The sequence below is a fragment of the Mastigoproctus giganteus genome, chromosome 2 (genome assembly GCF_048544385.1).
Source record: "Mastigoproctus giganteus isolate SK-2022 chromosome 2, ASM4854438v1, whole genome shotgun sequence".
In the NCBI taxonomy this organism is placed as follows: Eukaryota; Metazoa; Arthropoda; class Arachnida; order Uropygi; family Thelyphonidae; genus Mastigoproctus; species Mastigoproctus giganteus.
The window spans coordinates 110,747,701-110,765,816 of record NC_143576.1 but is presented as its reverse complement, the minus strand read 5'-3'; the positions used below and the strand labels follow the sequence as shown (position 1 = coordinate 110,765,816).

Sequence of the window (18,116 nt, the reverse complement as noted above, 5' to 3'; positions counted from 1 at the left end):
TGATTACCACACTCTGCCTTCTCCCACTCAACCATCCCTTTATCCATAGCAGCAATTTGCATCCAATGCCACACTGCTCCAATTTGTGGAGCAGTCTTCCATGTGCAACAGTATCAAAGGCCTTTCTAAGATCAAATATATGATATCAAGGTTATTCTTTGCATCCAGTTCCTTTGTGACTACATCATAGTATCCAATCAAATTGGTCAGACAAGACTTCCCCTTAACAAACCCATACTGTGTCTGAGCTATAACTGAAGTCTTGTCTAGACGATCCTGCAATGCTTCTTTAACCAGTGTATCCCTTAATTTCCCTGGAAGATAAGTTAAACTAACAGGTCTGTAATTACCTGTGTCTCCATTTGATCCTGCTTTATGGATTGGAGTCACATTTGCACATCTCCAGTCCATAGGTACCTCCCCTGAGTCCAGGGATGCTCTCATAATTATGGCTAAGGGTTTGCTTACTTCCTTTGCCCCCTCCTTTAATGTAACTGGATAGATTTCATCCACCCCAGGTGCCTTTCTTATGTTTATCTTCAACAATTTCTCTTCCACTTTACTCTTACAAGATTATCTAACTTACTGCAAGAGTTGAATACACCTCTGGCAATCCCCTCCCTGAATAACTCCTCATGTATGAATGGAGATGGAAAATATTCATTTAGTTTGTTAGCTACCTGAGTAGGATCATCAACAGTTGAACAATCGACATTAAGCGGACCAATCTGATACATCCCCTACCATCTAAAATTTACATAAGTAAAGAACTCTTTGCTGTTTTTCTTTGCATCCTTTGCGAAAGATTTCTCATAATCTGCATTCGCCTGCCTAACCTCCTTTGTGACTTGGTTACAGACCAGCTTATATCTATCATAGGCTTCTGTGTCACCTGTCATTTTATATATATCCCATGCATTTTTCTTCTCTCTCACGTCTAATTAGTTCATCTAACATCCATTTAGGCCCAAATCTTGAACAGTATTTCTTAGTTGGTATAAAAAGCCTAGTAGCTTCCAAGATTAATTCTTTGAATGCTTCCCATTTTGAATTTGCTGTTGGTAACATCATCAGTTGTTCCCACTGTATAGAATTTAAATACTGTCTAAGACCACCGTAGTTACCTTTACGACAGCAAAAACCCTTCCCTTTACCCATGATGGTAGTTACCTCTTTGAGTAAATCCCACTTCAGCACACTGTGATTACTGCTTCCTAGTGGTTCCTTTATCTGCAGATTCTTAATGCATGAAGAATCACTACTGATAATCTGATCAAGAGTATTACTCCCTCTAGTTGCCTTCCGAACAAACATGCTGCTGTATAAAACAATCATTCAATAAATCCACAAAAACCTTGCTAGTGTGTGAGTGACCAACCCACAAATTCCAGTCAATCTCTGGGAAATTAAAATCTCCCATTATAAGACATTCTGATTTACTGGCCGGCTCTATTTCTCTGCACAATTTATCATTATACTTATCAGATTCATTAAGGCTATAACACACACCTACTCTCATTTGTCCTTTTCCAGTGCTTATGTCACACCAAAAAGACTCAACATTGCATTGTCCACGAACATCAATTGGATGCACCTGCTTATATTTTATGTTTTATGTTTCTTAACTAACAGCATAACCCCTCCTCCCGTCCTGTCTATCTTTTTTGTACACATTGTACTCCCCAAATTCCAATTCTGCACTGCTTGTGTCTGTGTGACACCATGTCTCTGATATCCCAATAATATCTGCCTTTGATGTCATGACTAGAACTTCAAGCTCATCGAATTTATTAACTATACTCCTAGCATTGGTGTACATGGAAGTATACATGCACCTGTTTCTACTCTTAGTTACCCTAACACAGCCCATGTATTTTCTTGTTCCACTATGACTCCCAGCAGTCCTTTCCAGAAGCAGTGCAAGAATCACTTTCACCTCTGCCAGCAGCTACTGTTAATCTATTAGTCCGTCTATCCCCCCCAAGGTAGCAGTTTTCTAACCTACCTAACTCTGCCTCGATAACATCAGCAAATATTCTTACACCCTTTCTATTTGTGTATCCCATCCCTGTAGAAGCAGTCTCTCCTGTTAACAAGCACAGACCAGACTGAGAAAAATTCTACCCCTTGAGACTTGCACAATCTCTCCTTGGCTGAATTGATCGGCAAGGCTCTCATCATATACTCCCTTCTATGGTGTCTAGGCAGAATTGCAGACACTTTCAAATTCAACCCTAATTTACGGCTTTTTTTCAGCATTGACTTGTACTTGTTAACTAATTCCACCAGTCTCCTACTCTTAATATCATTAGTGCCAACGTGTACAACAATATCACCCTTTGTGCCCTCAAAAAATGATATCTGTTCTACAACGTCATCAACCTTTGACCCTGGCAGACATACCCCGGTCCTGTTCCATCTATCCTTTTTGCACAATACGTTCCCTGTTTCCCTGACAATAGAGTCACCTACAACAACTAGTTCCTTTGGAACCAGTGCATTCTGCCTTGGGGGTTGCCGCTATGTTGCGTGATTTTCAAGTGCAAACTCTGGCATTGATGTGGGCAGCTGGGAGCTTGATGGTCCCCTCAATTTTAATCCTTTGAGGGCATCCACTCTGTCCTTCAAGCTCTCATATAAGCCCATAACAATGCTGAGTTGGTGCCTGATTTCCTCACACTCCTTACATCGAGCACACACAAAGACATTCCCCTTGGAAATATCGTGTCCCATTCCTGATTGCTCCACAAACATCAAACAAACAGTGCATTTCAATAGACTGTGATTCAGAGGCCAACTGCCCCCCTGAGTTCTCCCCTGAGCCACAGCACTTCCATTAGTTTGTTTCTTTTGCTTTGCTGCTCTGGTCTGAGTCATGATTTCTATTCAAGTACAATAAAATTCCAATACAAAATATAACCCTAAACTTATAATCCCAATGCAGTTATAACACTATATATATATATATATATATATGTATTTTGGTATCAAATATTATCTGAGTTATGTTAAATGACTTTTTCATCCCCTGTCTACTTATATGTATTAATTTATGATGTTATTTCTGTAAAAACTAGGTTGCTATATTTATTTAGTTAAAAAAGAACAATTCAATTGACAATGAAATTCAATAAGATTACTAAATTTTACTGATTAATTGATAGTACTATACTCACTATCTAGTTTTCCACTAAGCCTTATGCTATCTAGTTTGGTGCACACGTTATATCGTATAACAATGGCGGCAAGTTACGAATGGTTAATCTATGGACATGAGGTATTATTTACTTTACAAATCGCGCTATGTAAATTCAAAATAAACCATGGAGCTTGACTAGGTGTATAAACTACTTATAGAAAATAATTTAATCTAACAATTAAGTCAATAAAGTGGCTAAATATAATTAAAAACTTTGCATTCGCGGGAGCTGCAAAACTTGTCCAACAAGTGGATTTGATTCCCTTACCGATACTAAGTAATAACCTACAAAATCTCTATCTAAATTCAAATTAAACTAAAGTATTATTACTAGGAATATAAGGCAACTCTAAAAAATAAATTAATATGCCAGTTTAAGTCAATAAAAAAGCAAAAACTTCTCTATTAGATGGAGCCGTAAAAGCTTTGCCTGTTCACGTGTACTCACGCACCCACTCTCCTGTTGGCAAACCATAAGATGGAAGCTTGTTTAGAAGACCTTTATGCCAAACATGATCGAAAGCCTTTGAGATATCAAGAGCAACTGCTTGTGTTCTTATATAGTTATATAAGGGTTTCTAAGATTCTGTTGCAACAAATCCCATTCTTCCACCAGCGCACACCTAAGCTCACCAAGTTGTTACTGTCAACATGCAACGCGATTCCCAAGGGCATCCCACACATTTGATTGGATTTCTGATATCTTTAGTTTCAAGATATTCCTCCACCACTTGATATCTATGTGCAATGGCGTTGTCATGGATGAAGAGAAAATCTGGGCCAAATGCACCCCTAAAAAGTCACACATGGGGTTTGAGAATCTGTTCTTGGTACTTCTGCACAATTAAAAGTACCTTTATCAAAAACATGAAAGGGGATGTGGCCATTGAATATTATTCCATGCCACACAAGAACACCACCTCCACTGGAAGTGTCCCTTTCTCTGAAGTTGGAGAGATGGTCTGCATTGCTCGTTGTCTCCAGATGAAATACCATCAGCATCTGTTTGCAGGCTAAAACTCATCAAAGAACAGAACTGTACCCCATTGGCCAGGGCTCCAAGTCACATGTTCAGGGACCAGTTTCGATGAGTTCTGAGGTGCTTTTTACTCTTTAGGTTTTCACCTGTGGCCACAGGTGAAAACCTAAAGAGATAGTTGATGACAGGACATCGTAGGGTTCCATCCTACTGTTAGAGCCAGAAAGCAGTCTGTTCTTGTTGATGTAGCCCTTGGGAAACCTTGGCCAGCTCTTCTTGTAACGGTTCCTATCTCCTGAAACTGCTTCTACAGTGCCAAGACAACACTGCATGACACATTAAGCCAATGTGACATCTCTGCCTGTGACTGTCTGGCTTCAAGTCATCCAACGGCCCATCATTTCAATGAATCATCTAAACAATGACTTGCTATCCCGAGTAGTGGAGATGTAGCTATTCCCACTGAGCAAGCCGAAAAACAGGAATGAAGTGAAAGGTTGCAACCTTTTTTTTTTTTTTTTTTTACAGGCATGAATAATTTGCATAATGTGCAGCTCGTAAAGTGGTAGATCAATTTCTTGGATACTCGGAATTTGCATGCCAGGATGCCTATTATATCAAATATTTGCCTTCAACAACACTGTTCACAATAAAATTTTCATGAAAACATTTTGTTCTGCAAATTTTTTCAAGCAGTGTATTTTGTGATGCAATGTGTACCTTACCCAATTTCTTTTAAGGTGCATTTGCATGCACACACACACACATACACACATATATATATATATATATATATATAAATACCAGAAAATAGATTAAATCGACCAAATCGAAGCAATTTGTTCAATTAACCTGTATATATATATATATATATATATATATGCATAAGTGCCATTTATCTTCACCACGTACATCCAACTTGTCTGTCCATCGGTCTGCATGTAACAACTCAACTCCCAGAATGGATTTTCATGAAATTTTATATTTACTGTAGTTCTTTCAAAAAGATATGTCGAGCCATCCCAAATTTCATTAAAATCATACAAAGAGAAATCAGGCAATTATTATTTATTTTTCCATATAATTTGTATATATATAAAAAAGAAATTCATAGATTAAACATAGTTTTAATGTAGTATTGTGAGCTTTAGACAGTCCATGCATGCTTCATGTGCATTGGTTTGCAAGACTTTTGAACATGGTGTCACTTGTGAAGAGACACCTATGTATGTATGTATGTATATATATAATTAAGTTGAATAATTAAGCTGAATGTTTAAGTTTTGAGAACACACACATAAAACTATAGAGTTTAATTAAGTGTCCTATAAAGTTATTATCTTAGCAATTAAAATTAAAAGTGTTGGAAAGCTATTCATGGACGTTTTTTAAGAAGGGGGTTAAAAAAAAGTACTAACCCTTTTAAGAGATAACTACCAATTGATTCACTATTACAATGTGATTATTAACTTTGTTAATAACATCCTGTTCCAGAACTTGTAACAACCTCTTGGTCATATGCACTACTTAAGGAACTGGTAGAAATTCCGGAATATGATGGTATTAACAGAGGGGATAACCATGGTGTAATAGTATAACAATTGGTAGTTCTCTTAATGGAAATAACTCACAGAAGAAATTAGTTATTTAAAGTACAATTAAGGAAAGCACTAACTCTTTTAGTTTAAGAAAAGAATGCTACTCTGCATCATGTTTTACTTTCTTTACTGTTTAAAGTATCCTGCCAGAGAGTGTCAGACCTTAGCCACACTTTGGAAAAAACATTGTTATCCAACAATTACTCTAAAGTTACTATTGTTTTAAATTTAATAGCTTGCCTTAGGGCAATTTGCTATTTATTAAAAATGACAAGCCATCAATGCTATTGGCCTTTAATCAAACAGTAGGTTGCTTCAAATTAGCCACCTTGTACCAAACAGTAAATAGATGTATCAAATCTAAACAAGCAGCCAAGCAGTGTGTGTGTAAGTCAATTTTCCCATTAAATAAGTAACTTTTGTTACAAGTATAATTTAACCCTTATTACTGGGCTACATTGGCATAATGCAGAAAATTAGTAAAGAAGTGGAGTACTATTTCAATGAAGGCATCAAAATAGTTTGAGAAAAGGACACTACTCCATATACTGTTCAGATTTGATAAAATTAATTCACCACTCAGCATAGGGTTGCTACCATCTGATGAGAAGCCAAAAATAGAGGCTTGGTGTTTTTAATTAATAACAGTTTTTTCTCACAGGTGATTAAATTAAAATTTATATTAATAACTTTAGGTTGATAACAACAAGAGTTTCTAAAGTGAACATAAGCCCAAGCTTTGTCAGTGTCACTGGAGGAACAGTATCCTAATACATTAGACAGAAACATAATACAAAATGGCATTCTCTTCTCAAACTACTGCATTGAAGCAGTATGCTACTTCTTTACTAATTCACTGACTCTTGTTACTAACAAGAGGCAGCAAATTAATTTTTTTAGTCAAAAAAATACATTGTACTTTTACAATTTTCAGTTGAAGAATAATATATGAATATTTTAGTAAAGCAATCAATCTCAACAAAGAGATTTATCTTTCATTATTATGACAACAACCATCTATATAAGCCTTCAAAATTTATGTGAGTAGTACCATAATCATGACCAACACATATACACATGTGGCCTTTTCCTAATTAGAAAGACATTTTGTAGGATATAAAAATGAACAAAGAAATGAAATAAATCTGGACTTTAGTTTCCATCGTGTATGGTATTAAAATACATAAAATATAAATTTATATAAAACATGGGAGAAAAAAGTGATTAATGCAGGAATTACAAATGTACATATGTATTTGATACTATTGCATTGCACTGATTTTGAAAAAATATTTTAGAAAGCATTATGTTTTATTATAAAAGTATTTTATTTTATTTTATTTTACAGATTTTCACTCCCTCTGAACGTACCAGGTGCAGAGAAAACAAAATAGCCTCGGCAGACTTCTATGTCTTTCATCAGTTCTTCCCCAATATTTTTTCAATATTAGTACTGTACTGTAAAATATTTACAAAATATTGACAATATAAATAACAGTGATGTATCCGAGTGAAAAACTTAGACTTCACACAAATATGCATAAATGCAGATTTAGAGTTAAAATACATTTGATTTATCCAACCAAACATACAAAACGGTGTAATGTTTAAAATGATAGATTTTGAAGTACAGTAAAAATCTTTGTTATTAGGGACTCAGATAACCAGAAGCTGTAGTAGCTAAGAACTAAGATAAGTAGAAAGTACTAATAACTAAGATAAAGATAACCAGAAACTAAAACTGAACTAAGAATTAGAAACCAAGATAATCACATTCTAGCATATTAATATTCTAGAACAGAAGTCATCAATAATGGTAGTTTTCTTCAAGGTCTGTATTAGAAAAAAAAAAGTGTAACTCATTGTAATTATTAGGAAGACACTACAGCAAGCTTTGCAGCAATACTGATCAAGAGAATAAGTAAATGTTTATTTTGAATCAATGTTACAATACAGTACAATAATTAATTTTTTGAAATGAAATAAGATTATATTTTAAACCACTGGTGGTTGCATAAGGCTTGTCAGGTGACACAAGACAAAAAGTTTTGTGGTTTTTTTTTTTTTGGTTGTAGACTAAAATTTTTTTTTTTAATGAAATTCTTTCTACCTTTCTAAATATAAACCATTGTATTCAGGTTGTTTTTAAAATATTTTATGTTTTTTAAATGAGTAATTGCATGAAAAAACCAGACAGGTGCTGTATACTGATTTTTTTTTCAGCTTTTTGTTTTCTAATGGATATGTCACCCAACAGGTGATGTTCCCATTTTTCAACTGATACAAAAAATTTATATTCCAGTTCATCTGTTTCTTAAAAGAAGACAGGCTTTAACAATTAACATCTGTTTCACAAAAATGGCATTATTAGTTTAATCTACTTCCTAGAAGTGGTGTTATTAGCTTAATCTGCTTTCTAAAAGTAACAACAGTACTGTTCAAAGTTTGGACCTAAATGGATGTCAGATGAATTAATGAGGCATGTGGCAGGGAAGAAGAATGTATGGGATGCACATAAAGTGTCAGGTGGCACAGAAGCCTATGGCAGGTATAAACTAGTCTGTAATCAAGTCACAAAGGAGGTTAGGCAGACAAAGGCAGATTACGAGAAATCTTTGGCAAAGGATGCATAGAGTTCTTTACTTATGTAGACTCTAGAAGGAAAAGGATGAATCAGATTGGGCCACTTAACATAGATGGATTGACTATTGATGATCATGCTCAGGTAACTTGCAAACTGAATGAGTATTTTGCATCTACATTCACACATGAGGAGTCATTCAATGAGGGGAGTGCCAGAAGTTTATCAAACACTAACAGGGAACTAAGTGATTTCATAATACAGCAGGCCCTGTTATAACGCGGTTCGCTTTACGCTGATTCGCTATAACGCTGTTCTTATATTATAACCCGTATCTGACTATAACGCTCTCACAAATCACTATAACGCTCTTTTACAGATTGCATCTTTGGCATATCATTTCATTTGATGGAGTTGATAGCTTGAAAATGAATAGCAAAACAGCATTAAAACGTTTCCCACATGCTAATTTAATTGCAGTACAGTGACTTGTTACGTAGTTCCGAGATCAACATTTTAAAAAATGATCAAGTATATTACTTGTAATATTTGTGTTATATGCATTTATCCGAAGTCTAGTCATCACTCAATACAGTATTAGACATCGTGCGTAACAGACAGTTTACTCGAACATTGTATCGTAATTAATGCAACCAATGCAGTTACATTTTCGAAGAGTTAATAATAGCCGATAAGAATGAAAAAGCAATGTCTGGGCGCAGTACGACTATAAATGTAAATTTGAAAAGACTATAAATGTAAATTTGAATTTGAAAATTAAATTAGACGTTTTGAAGCGAATCGATTCCAGTCAACGACAAGCGGATGTGTGCCATAATTTAGGACTTGCAAGTTTAAACTGTAAAAACAATTATAAAAAAATAAAGAATTAATTTTAGCAGCGGGAAAGATAGGTGTTCCACTGCAAGCAACTAGGGCTAGGCCGGCTATTAGGATTGAAATGGAAAGACTAACTAATTTTATTGAAGATGATATCCAATGCAGAATTCAGTTAAGTTAAATATTATAAAAAAAAAAAAAAAAAAAAAAAAAAACCCCATTTTTCATGATTAAATTCATCAATTAATATCAATTTAGATCAATTAAATTCATGATTATAATTGGAATTTTAAGTTTAATTTTGATACGTAAGTAGTTACCACATAATTATATACGTATGTAATGCAGAATATTTTATATGTTATTTATTTATTTATTTATTGTTATTTGGTTTTTTTTTTTTAGGAGCATTAGCAACTAAGACCATATTGCTCTGGGGATATGTGGTGGTCATTCCCTGACCTTTCCGCATCCTCCGTATTTGGTGGTGACGGGCTCGAACCCCAGTCTAATCAAGAAGCATGTGCTATGTGCTGCTGCTCCTTCCCACCTGGCTACGGAGGCCCCTATATATATATTTTTTTTTTTTTTATATGTACAAATGTTTGAATATTAAATATTTTGATCGACATTTGTACATCTTTTCACTACCGATTATTATTGATTAGGAAATAGCCTATGGTACTGACCGCAACTCACAAATACATATGTTACCTTATGGGAATGCTGCGCTCGCTTAGCGCGGATTCACTTAGCACTCTGTTTTTCCGGAACGAACTATCAGCGTTAAGCGGGGGTCACCTGTAACTGAAAGCAAAGTGGAGGAGAAATTGTTGAAGTTAAACATAAGGAAGACACTTGGGGTGGATGGGATCTATCCAGTTATATTAAAGGAGGCAGCAAAGGAAGTAAGCAAACACTTAGCCATAATTATGAGAGCTTCCTTGGACTCAGGGGAGGTCACCATGGACTGGAGGTGTGCAAATGTATCACCAATTTGCAAAGGGGGTTCAAAAGGTGACACAAGTAACTACAGACCTGTTAGTTTAACTTTTGTTCTGGGGAAAATAATGGAATCACTTGTTAAAAAAGCAAAAGGCAGCAACTTTTGTCCAACTATACTCCCACCTCTACTAAAACCCGCTTGTTCTATTGCCTTCTTGGATGACTTTGGTAAACCACCTCTTACCATTCCCAGTGCACTTCAAAAGGATGTCAGAATTTTGAAAATTCTGGATGCTAAAAAAGCTCCAGGCCCTGATGGCATTTTTCCATTTTTGTTCTGAAAATCTGTTCTGCTAAGCTTGCTCCTGTTCTGTACTGCCTTTTTGCACTTTCTTATTCCACTGGTGTTTTTCCTTCTGTTTGGAAATTTGCTCATATTTGATCATCTAGACAAGACTGCAGTAATAGGTAAGACACAGCATGGGTTTGTTAGAGGGAGGTCTTGTCTGACCAATTTGATTGGATAACTATGATGTAGACAAAAAGGAACTGAATGCCAAAAATAATTTTGGTATCATATACTTGGATTTCAGAAAAGCTTTTGATACTGTTGTACATGGAAGACTTCTGTACAAATTGGAGAGGCATGGTATTAAGGGTAAGTTGCTACAATGAATAAAGGGATGGTTGAGTGGGAGACCATAGAGAGTGGTAATCAATGGACACTGCTCTTCATGGACAAATGTTGTTAGTGGAGTTCCCCAGGGTTCAGTGTTGGGCCCATTGTTGTTTTGTATGTTTATCAATGATATTGATGAAGTATATCAGGTTAAATGTCCACGTTTGCAGATGGTACAAAGGTTGGCAGGGTTGTTGACGACAATAAAGACAGTATGCTACTCCAACTGGATCTAGATAAGTTAGAAAAATGAGCTGAGAAGTGGCAACTGAAGTTTATCATTGACAAATGCAAAGTACTGTATATGGGTAGAAATAACCAAAGAGAAATGTACCAACTGTGTGGTACTACACTCGGGGAAGTGGAAAGCAAAAAAGATCTGGGGGTAATTGTGCAGTCAAATATGAGGTTTGCTGAGCACTGCAGATGGGCTGCCAGGGCAGGTCATGGAGTCTTGTCAATGATATATAAGACTTTTGCTAGCAGGGACAGGGAAGTGATTATCCCGTGATACAAGGCAATGGTCAGGCCACGCCTAGAGTACTGTGTACAGGTCTGGAGGCCTCATTTTAGGAAGGATGTAGAGTTGCTAGAACGAGTACAAAGAAGGGCAACAAGATTGGTGAGGGGAACAAAGGGGTGCTCTTACCAATAAAGGCTTAAGTTCTGCAAATTGCAGTGCCTGGAGAGGGCACCTGCGAGGTGATCTGATTGAGGTGTATAAGGCCTTGAATGGGTTGAGCAAGCTGAATGCTGATTCTTCCTCTTGCTCAGACTAAGAACCTGAGGGGGCACAGGTTCAATTCGAGGAAAGAAAGTTGTAGTTGCAGAAATTTGCCTTTAGCCAGTGGGTAGTGGATTGGTGGAACGGGCTTCCATCTTTTGTTGTGAATTAAGCTAATAGTCTAAATAAATTTAAGGCTGAGTTGGACAGGCATTTGGAATGAATAGAGGGGTGAAATGGGAGCATTTTTTTTTTTTTTTTTGGCTGATGCTGCGTAAGCCTGCTTGTTTGCACTGTATGCCTCTACTAATGCTAATGCTAACATATAAAACCTAATGGAATTTAAAAAAAAAGGAAAAAAAAGTAATATCCATGCTGTTCAAATTCAAAGAAATATCCTAGTTTGCTTGCCTCTAAACTTTCTAAATAAAGCAGCCTCCTTGGGTGGGGGGGGGTAATACTTTAGGTGAGTTCCCATAAAAACTGCTCTTGCCTGAAAACAAGTGATCAGAAAAACTGCCCTTGCCTGAAAAGAAGTGATCACAAAAGCAGTTATTTTTTTCTGAAGTACTCTTAACAAAAATTATTTTTGTTAAGAGTACTTCAGTTGATGAGAAAGAATAAGCCCAGTTTTTCAGTGTGTTATTTAATTTAACACTACTGAATCTTTTATTCAGTAAATCAGATTCTAATCATTTTATATTTCATTTATTAAAGTACTGTAAATAGTTTTTATTTATCATTTATTTATTTTAGAAAAATATTATGGATTATATCTTCCAAAAAGAATACTATGTGGAAAACAGCCTGTAATTACAAGGCAGAAATAAATGTGTCTTTGTGTGTGCAAATTTTAATTTTCACATTCTGAATGATTTTATGCAATTTAAAATCAATGTGCGTAATACCTTCATGTTCATATTTTATGACTTTAATATTGTTTCTTAATTTTAAGAATTCATAAAAGTTGTTGCACATTTCTATATCCATATGTAATACATAAGCAGAAAGATATGAGCAAGTGCAAAATGGAATATTCTTGCTCTTAACCATTGTCTATAATGGGAAATGAGAAACACTATTAATTTTAAAATATTTTAATTTCTTATTAAAAAATAAAACTTTAGATGCAATAAAATATGGAAATTGATTAATAAAAGGGAATATACTGGTATGCTGCAATCAGAATTCAAAAAAATCCAAAAACGTTTTCTGTGAATAAAACAAAAAAGTTGGTCCCTTGCCAAAGCTATTGGCAGCAACTTTTGTCCAACTATACTCCCACCTCTGCTAAAACCTGCTTGTTCTATTGCCTTCTTGGAGACTTTGGTAAACCACCTCTTACCATTCCCAGTGCACTTCAAAAGGATGTCAGAATTTAGAAAATTCTGGATGCGATTGTGCAGTCAGACATGGGGTTTTCTGGGCAGTGCAGACAGGCTGCCAGAGCGGGTCATGGAGTTTTGTTGGTGATATGTGGGAGTTTTGCTGGCAGGGACAGGGAGGTGATTGGCCTCTTGTGTGGGGCAATGGTTGGGTCAGGCAATACCTTGAGTGCTGCATGCAGGTCTGGGGACCTCAATTTGGATGCGGAGTTGCTGGAGCTGGTGCAGAGAGGGGCGGCAGGGTTGGTGAGGGGAGCAGGGGTGCTCTTGCCGGGAGAGGCTTGGGTTCTGCAGGTTGTGGAATCTGGAGGCTGGGAGCCTGCAGGGTGGTCTGACTGAGGTGTGTGGAGCCTTGAGTGGTTTCAGCAGGCTTAGTGCTGATGGGATACTTCCACTTGCTCAGAGGAGTGACTGGATGGGTGAAATGGGAAGGGGGTTTTTTTTTTTTTTTTTGGCTGATGCTGTATAAGCGTGCTTTCTTGCATTATGTGCCTCAACTAATGCTAATGCTAAATAATAATGAACAGTGAAAAAACATTACTAATGAACATTTCAGCTTTTTTTTTTTTTGACATTATATTCTGCATTTAAAATTGTGTTTCATGTGATCATGAGACACCTGATAAAATAAACTCAGTGAATTTATGAATATAGCATTGCTGAATAACCTTTAAAATTTAATATCATTTTGCTGAATACCATTTCTTGTATTTAAATATTTACTTGCCTTGCTGTACACTAGTTGTCAAAGCTTGCAAATTTTCCAAAGCACTACTATTTCCTCTCTTCAATATTTGCAGCATATTCTGGGCATTTACACTGTTTAGCTAAAATACAATATAAACTAAGTATGTAAAATTTCTCAAATGCTTTTTATTAAGAATTAAAATATTCCTATACATATATTAACATATTGTGAAACTACACTTTCACAATAAAATTTGATTTAAATTTTTTTTAACTATATCAGTTTTCATAATGTTCAGTGTTGGGTCCATAGTTGTTTTTGGAATTTACAATGAAATTGATGAGGGCATATCAGGGTTAATGTCTAAGTTTTCAGATGATACGAAGGTTGGTAGGGTTGTTAATGACAGTACACTACTACAACAGATCTTGAAGAGTTGAGCAGATGGGCTGAGAGGTGGCAACTGAAGTTTAACATTGGAAGTATAAAATACTGCATATGGGTAGCAGTAACCCCAAAATAACGTATCAACTGAGTGATATTACACTCAGAATAGTGGAGAATGAAAAGGACTTGGGGGTAATTGTGCAGTCAGATATGAAGTTTTCTGAACAGTGCAGACAGACTGCAAGAGTAGCTCATGGTGTCTTGTCAATGATATACAGGAATTTTGCTAGCAGGGATAAGAGGATGTCCCCTTGTATAAGGCAATGGTCAGGCCACACCTTCAGTACTGCATACAAGCCTGGAGAACTCATTTTAGGAAAGATGTAGAGCTGCTGGAACAAGTACAGAGAAGGGCAACAAGATTGACGAGTGGAACAAAGGGACAGTTTTACCAAGAAAGGCTTAAGTTCTGCAAATTGCAGCTTCTGGAGACTAGGCACCTGGGAGGTGATCTAATTGAGGTGTATAAGGCTGTGAATAGTTTGAGCAAGCTCAATGCTAATGGGATTCTTCCTCTTGCTCAGATTACTCACCTGAGGAGACATAAATTCAAATTGAGGAACGACAGTTGCAGAACAGATGTGTGGAAATTGCTTATAGCCAGCAGGTGGTTGATTGCAGGAAAAAACTTCCATCATCTATTGTAGTGGAGGTCAACAACTTAAATAAGTTCAAGGCAAAACTAGACAAACATTTGGAGTGAATGGATGGGTGAAATGGGAGGTGTTTTTTTTTTTTTTTTTTTTTTTTGACTGCTGCTATATAAGCTTACTTTCTTGCATCATATGCCTCTACTAATGCTAATGCTAAATGCTAATAATGTAAAATCTGTTACGATCACCTAAATAGATGACAACAGTTTTTAGACAGGTACTTTTATACTGGTCTAAAGGCTGTTTAAAATGGTACAATTTTGCCTACAGTAAGTAAGTCCAAGACATGAGAGAAAGTGACCTCATGCAAATAAACAATAGTTATCACCTCCATGACAGGCAGGGCAGTTCAGGGTGAAAGAAAGTGATAACTGCAACTTGCATTTTGATCTCTGAAACTTTCCAGTTTTAAAAATTACAGTGACTTCTTACTTTACATGTGTTTAAATTATGTGAATTTAAAATAACATACAGCAACCATATTTACAGAAAGAAGCATGAGAGGCCAGTGCGATAGCCCTGAAAAGAGAATGCTTGTAGCCTTTATTGAAGAATGTGAGGATGAATAAGTCCTTTTCAGCAAGTTTGGGAGGTTTGTGAATTTTCGTCAATAGTATGGTTTTCATAATGTGAAACTGTGTGGAGAAGCTGCATCAGCCGATAAAAATGGTGCCGATGCATTCCCTATGAATCTGAAGGTAATCATAAAGGAGGGAGAGTATATACCCAAACAGATATTCAACTTTATTCCATTGCTGAGAAGACTGCACCTGGCTTTAAGGCAGCCAAAGATCAGCTGACACTTCTGTTTGGTGCTAATATGCAGGGTTATAAACTGAAACCTGTGTGCACTTAGAACTATCAAAACCCTCGTGCCCTTGGAGATTGCAACAAGTTATATCTGCCTGTGCAATGATACTCAAACCCTAAATGGTGAATGACTGCTGTTATTTTCAGAAGTTATCTTGGATTTTCATTACAACCGGAATTGGAAGTGTATTGCAAGGCAGAAGGAATTCCACTCAACACCTTACTTATTCTTGATAATGCCACAAGACATCCATCCAGTATTGTTGATGTCTGTTTAAATAACAAGATTGTTTTTTTTCCCTGGCAAATACAACCTCACTACCTCCAGCTTATGGACCAACATGTGATTAAATCTTTTAAGGCTCAGTATTTAAAGTTGCTCAAAACATCAAAGGCAGATATTGTGGGGATTTCAGAGACGTGGTGTCACACAGATATAAGAAATGCAGAACTGGAATTTGGGGAGTACAATGTCTACAGAAAGGATAGACAGGATAGGAAGGGAGGAGGGGTTATGCTATTAGTTAAAAAACACATAAAATCCAAGGAAGTGAAGCCAGTCGACATCGCTGGACAGTGCAGTGTCGAGTCAGTTTGGTGTGACATAAGCATTGGGAGATCAAAATTGAGAGTAGGAGTGTGCTATAGGCCTAATGACTCTGATGAGTATAATAAGAAACTGTTCGGAGAAATAGAGTGGGCCAGTAAATCAGAGAGTCTTATAATGGGGGATTTTAATTTCCCAGATATTGACTGGAATTTGGGGGCTGGTCACTCACACAGTAGCAAGGCTTTTGTGGATTTATTGGATGATTGTTTTCTACATCAGCATGTTCGGGAGGCAACTAGAGGGAGTAATACTCTTGATTTGATTATTAGTAGTGATTCTTCATGCATTAAGAATCTGCAGATAAATGAACCACTTGGTGGCAGTGATCACAGTGTGCTGAAGTGGGAGTTACTCAAAGAGGTAACTACCATTAGGGGTAAAGGGAAGGGGTATTGCTTTCGTAAAGGGGACTACAATGGACTGAGACAGTATTTAAATTCTATACAGTGGGATCAACTGATGATATTGCCAACAGCAAATTCAAAATGGGAAGCATTCAAAGAACTTATCGTGGAAGCTACTAGGCTTTACATACCAACTAAGAAATATTGTTCAAGGTTTAGGCCTAAATGGTTGTCAGATGAACTAATGAGGCATATGGCAGAGAAGAAAAATGCATGGGATACATACAAATTAACACGTGACACGGACGCCTATGATAGATACAAGTTGATCTGTAACCAAGTTACAAAGGAGGTTAGGCAGGCGAAGGCAGATTACGAGAGATCCTTGGCAAGGGATGCGAAGAAAAACAGCAAAGAGTTCTTTACTTATGTAAACTCTAGAAGGAAGGGGATGAATCAGATTGGTCCACTTGAGATCGATGGGTCAACTGTTGATGACCCTGCTCGGGTAGCTAACAAACTAAATGAATATTTTGCATCGACATTCACACATGAGGAGTTATTCAGCGAGGGGAATGCCAGAGGTGTATTCAACTCTAGCAGTAAGCTAGAGAATCTTGTAATAACTGAGAGCAAAGTGGAGGAGAAATTGTTGAAGATAAACACAAGAAAGGCACCTGGGGTGGATGGGATCTATCCAGTTATATTAAAGGAGGCAGCAAAGGAGGTAAGCAAACCCTTAGCCATAATTATGAGAGCTTCCTTGGACTCAGGGGAGGTACCCATTGACTGGAGATGTGCAAATGTGACCCCAATTCACAAAGGGGGATCAAAGGCTGACACAAGTAATTATAGACCTGTGAGTTTAACTTCTGTTCCCGGAAAATTAATGGAAGCACTGGTGAAAGAAGCACTGCAGGATCATCTAGACAAGACTTCAGTTATAGCTAGGACACAGCATGGTTTTGTTAAGGGGACGTCTTGCCTGACCAATTTGATTGGATACTATGATGCAGTCACAAAAGAACTGGATGCAGGGAATAACTTTGATATTATATACTTGGATCTTAGAAAGGCTTTTGATACTGTTGCACATGGAAGACTGCTGCACAAATTGGAGCAGTGTGGCATTGGAGGCAAGTTGCTGCTATGGATAAAGGGGTGGTTGAGGGGGAGAAGACAGAGAGTGGTAATCAATGGACACTGCTCATCGTGGACTAATGTTATTAGTGGAGTCCCTCAGGGTTCAGTATTGGGGCCTTTATTGTTTTCTGTATTTATAAATGATATTGATGATGGTATATCAGGCTTAATGTCCAAGTTTGCAGACGATACGAAGGTTGGCAGGGTTGTCAAGGACACTACTGACACTATGCTGCTGCAACAGGATTTGGAAAGGTTGAGCAGATGGGCTTCGAGGTGGCAAATGAAGTTTAACATTGACAAATGTAAAGTACTACATATGGGAAACAGCAACCCCAGAGCAACGTATCAACTCTGTGGTACTACACTGACAGTGGTAGAGAATGAAAGGGACCTGGGGGTGGTGGTGCAGGCAGATATGAAGTTCTCTGAGCAGTGCAGACGAGCTGCAAGAGTAGCTCATGGTGTATTGTCAATGATATATAGGAATT

General features: G+C 36.9%; 1 protein-coding gene across 1 annotated transcript in view; it reads right to left on the bottom strand.

The window, feature by feature from the left end:
• LOC150089496 (dynein beta chain, ciliary-like) overlaps positions 1–18,116 on the bottom strand; it is a 1,205,440-nt gene that overhangs the window by 1,123,463 nt on the left and 63,861 nt on the right. Inside the window, 1 exon segment of the mRNA XM_090390004.1 lies at positions 13,658–13,757. Coding sequence (XP_090246130.1) covers positions 13,658–13,757 — 100 coding nt within the window.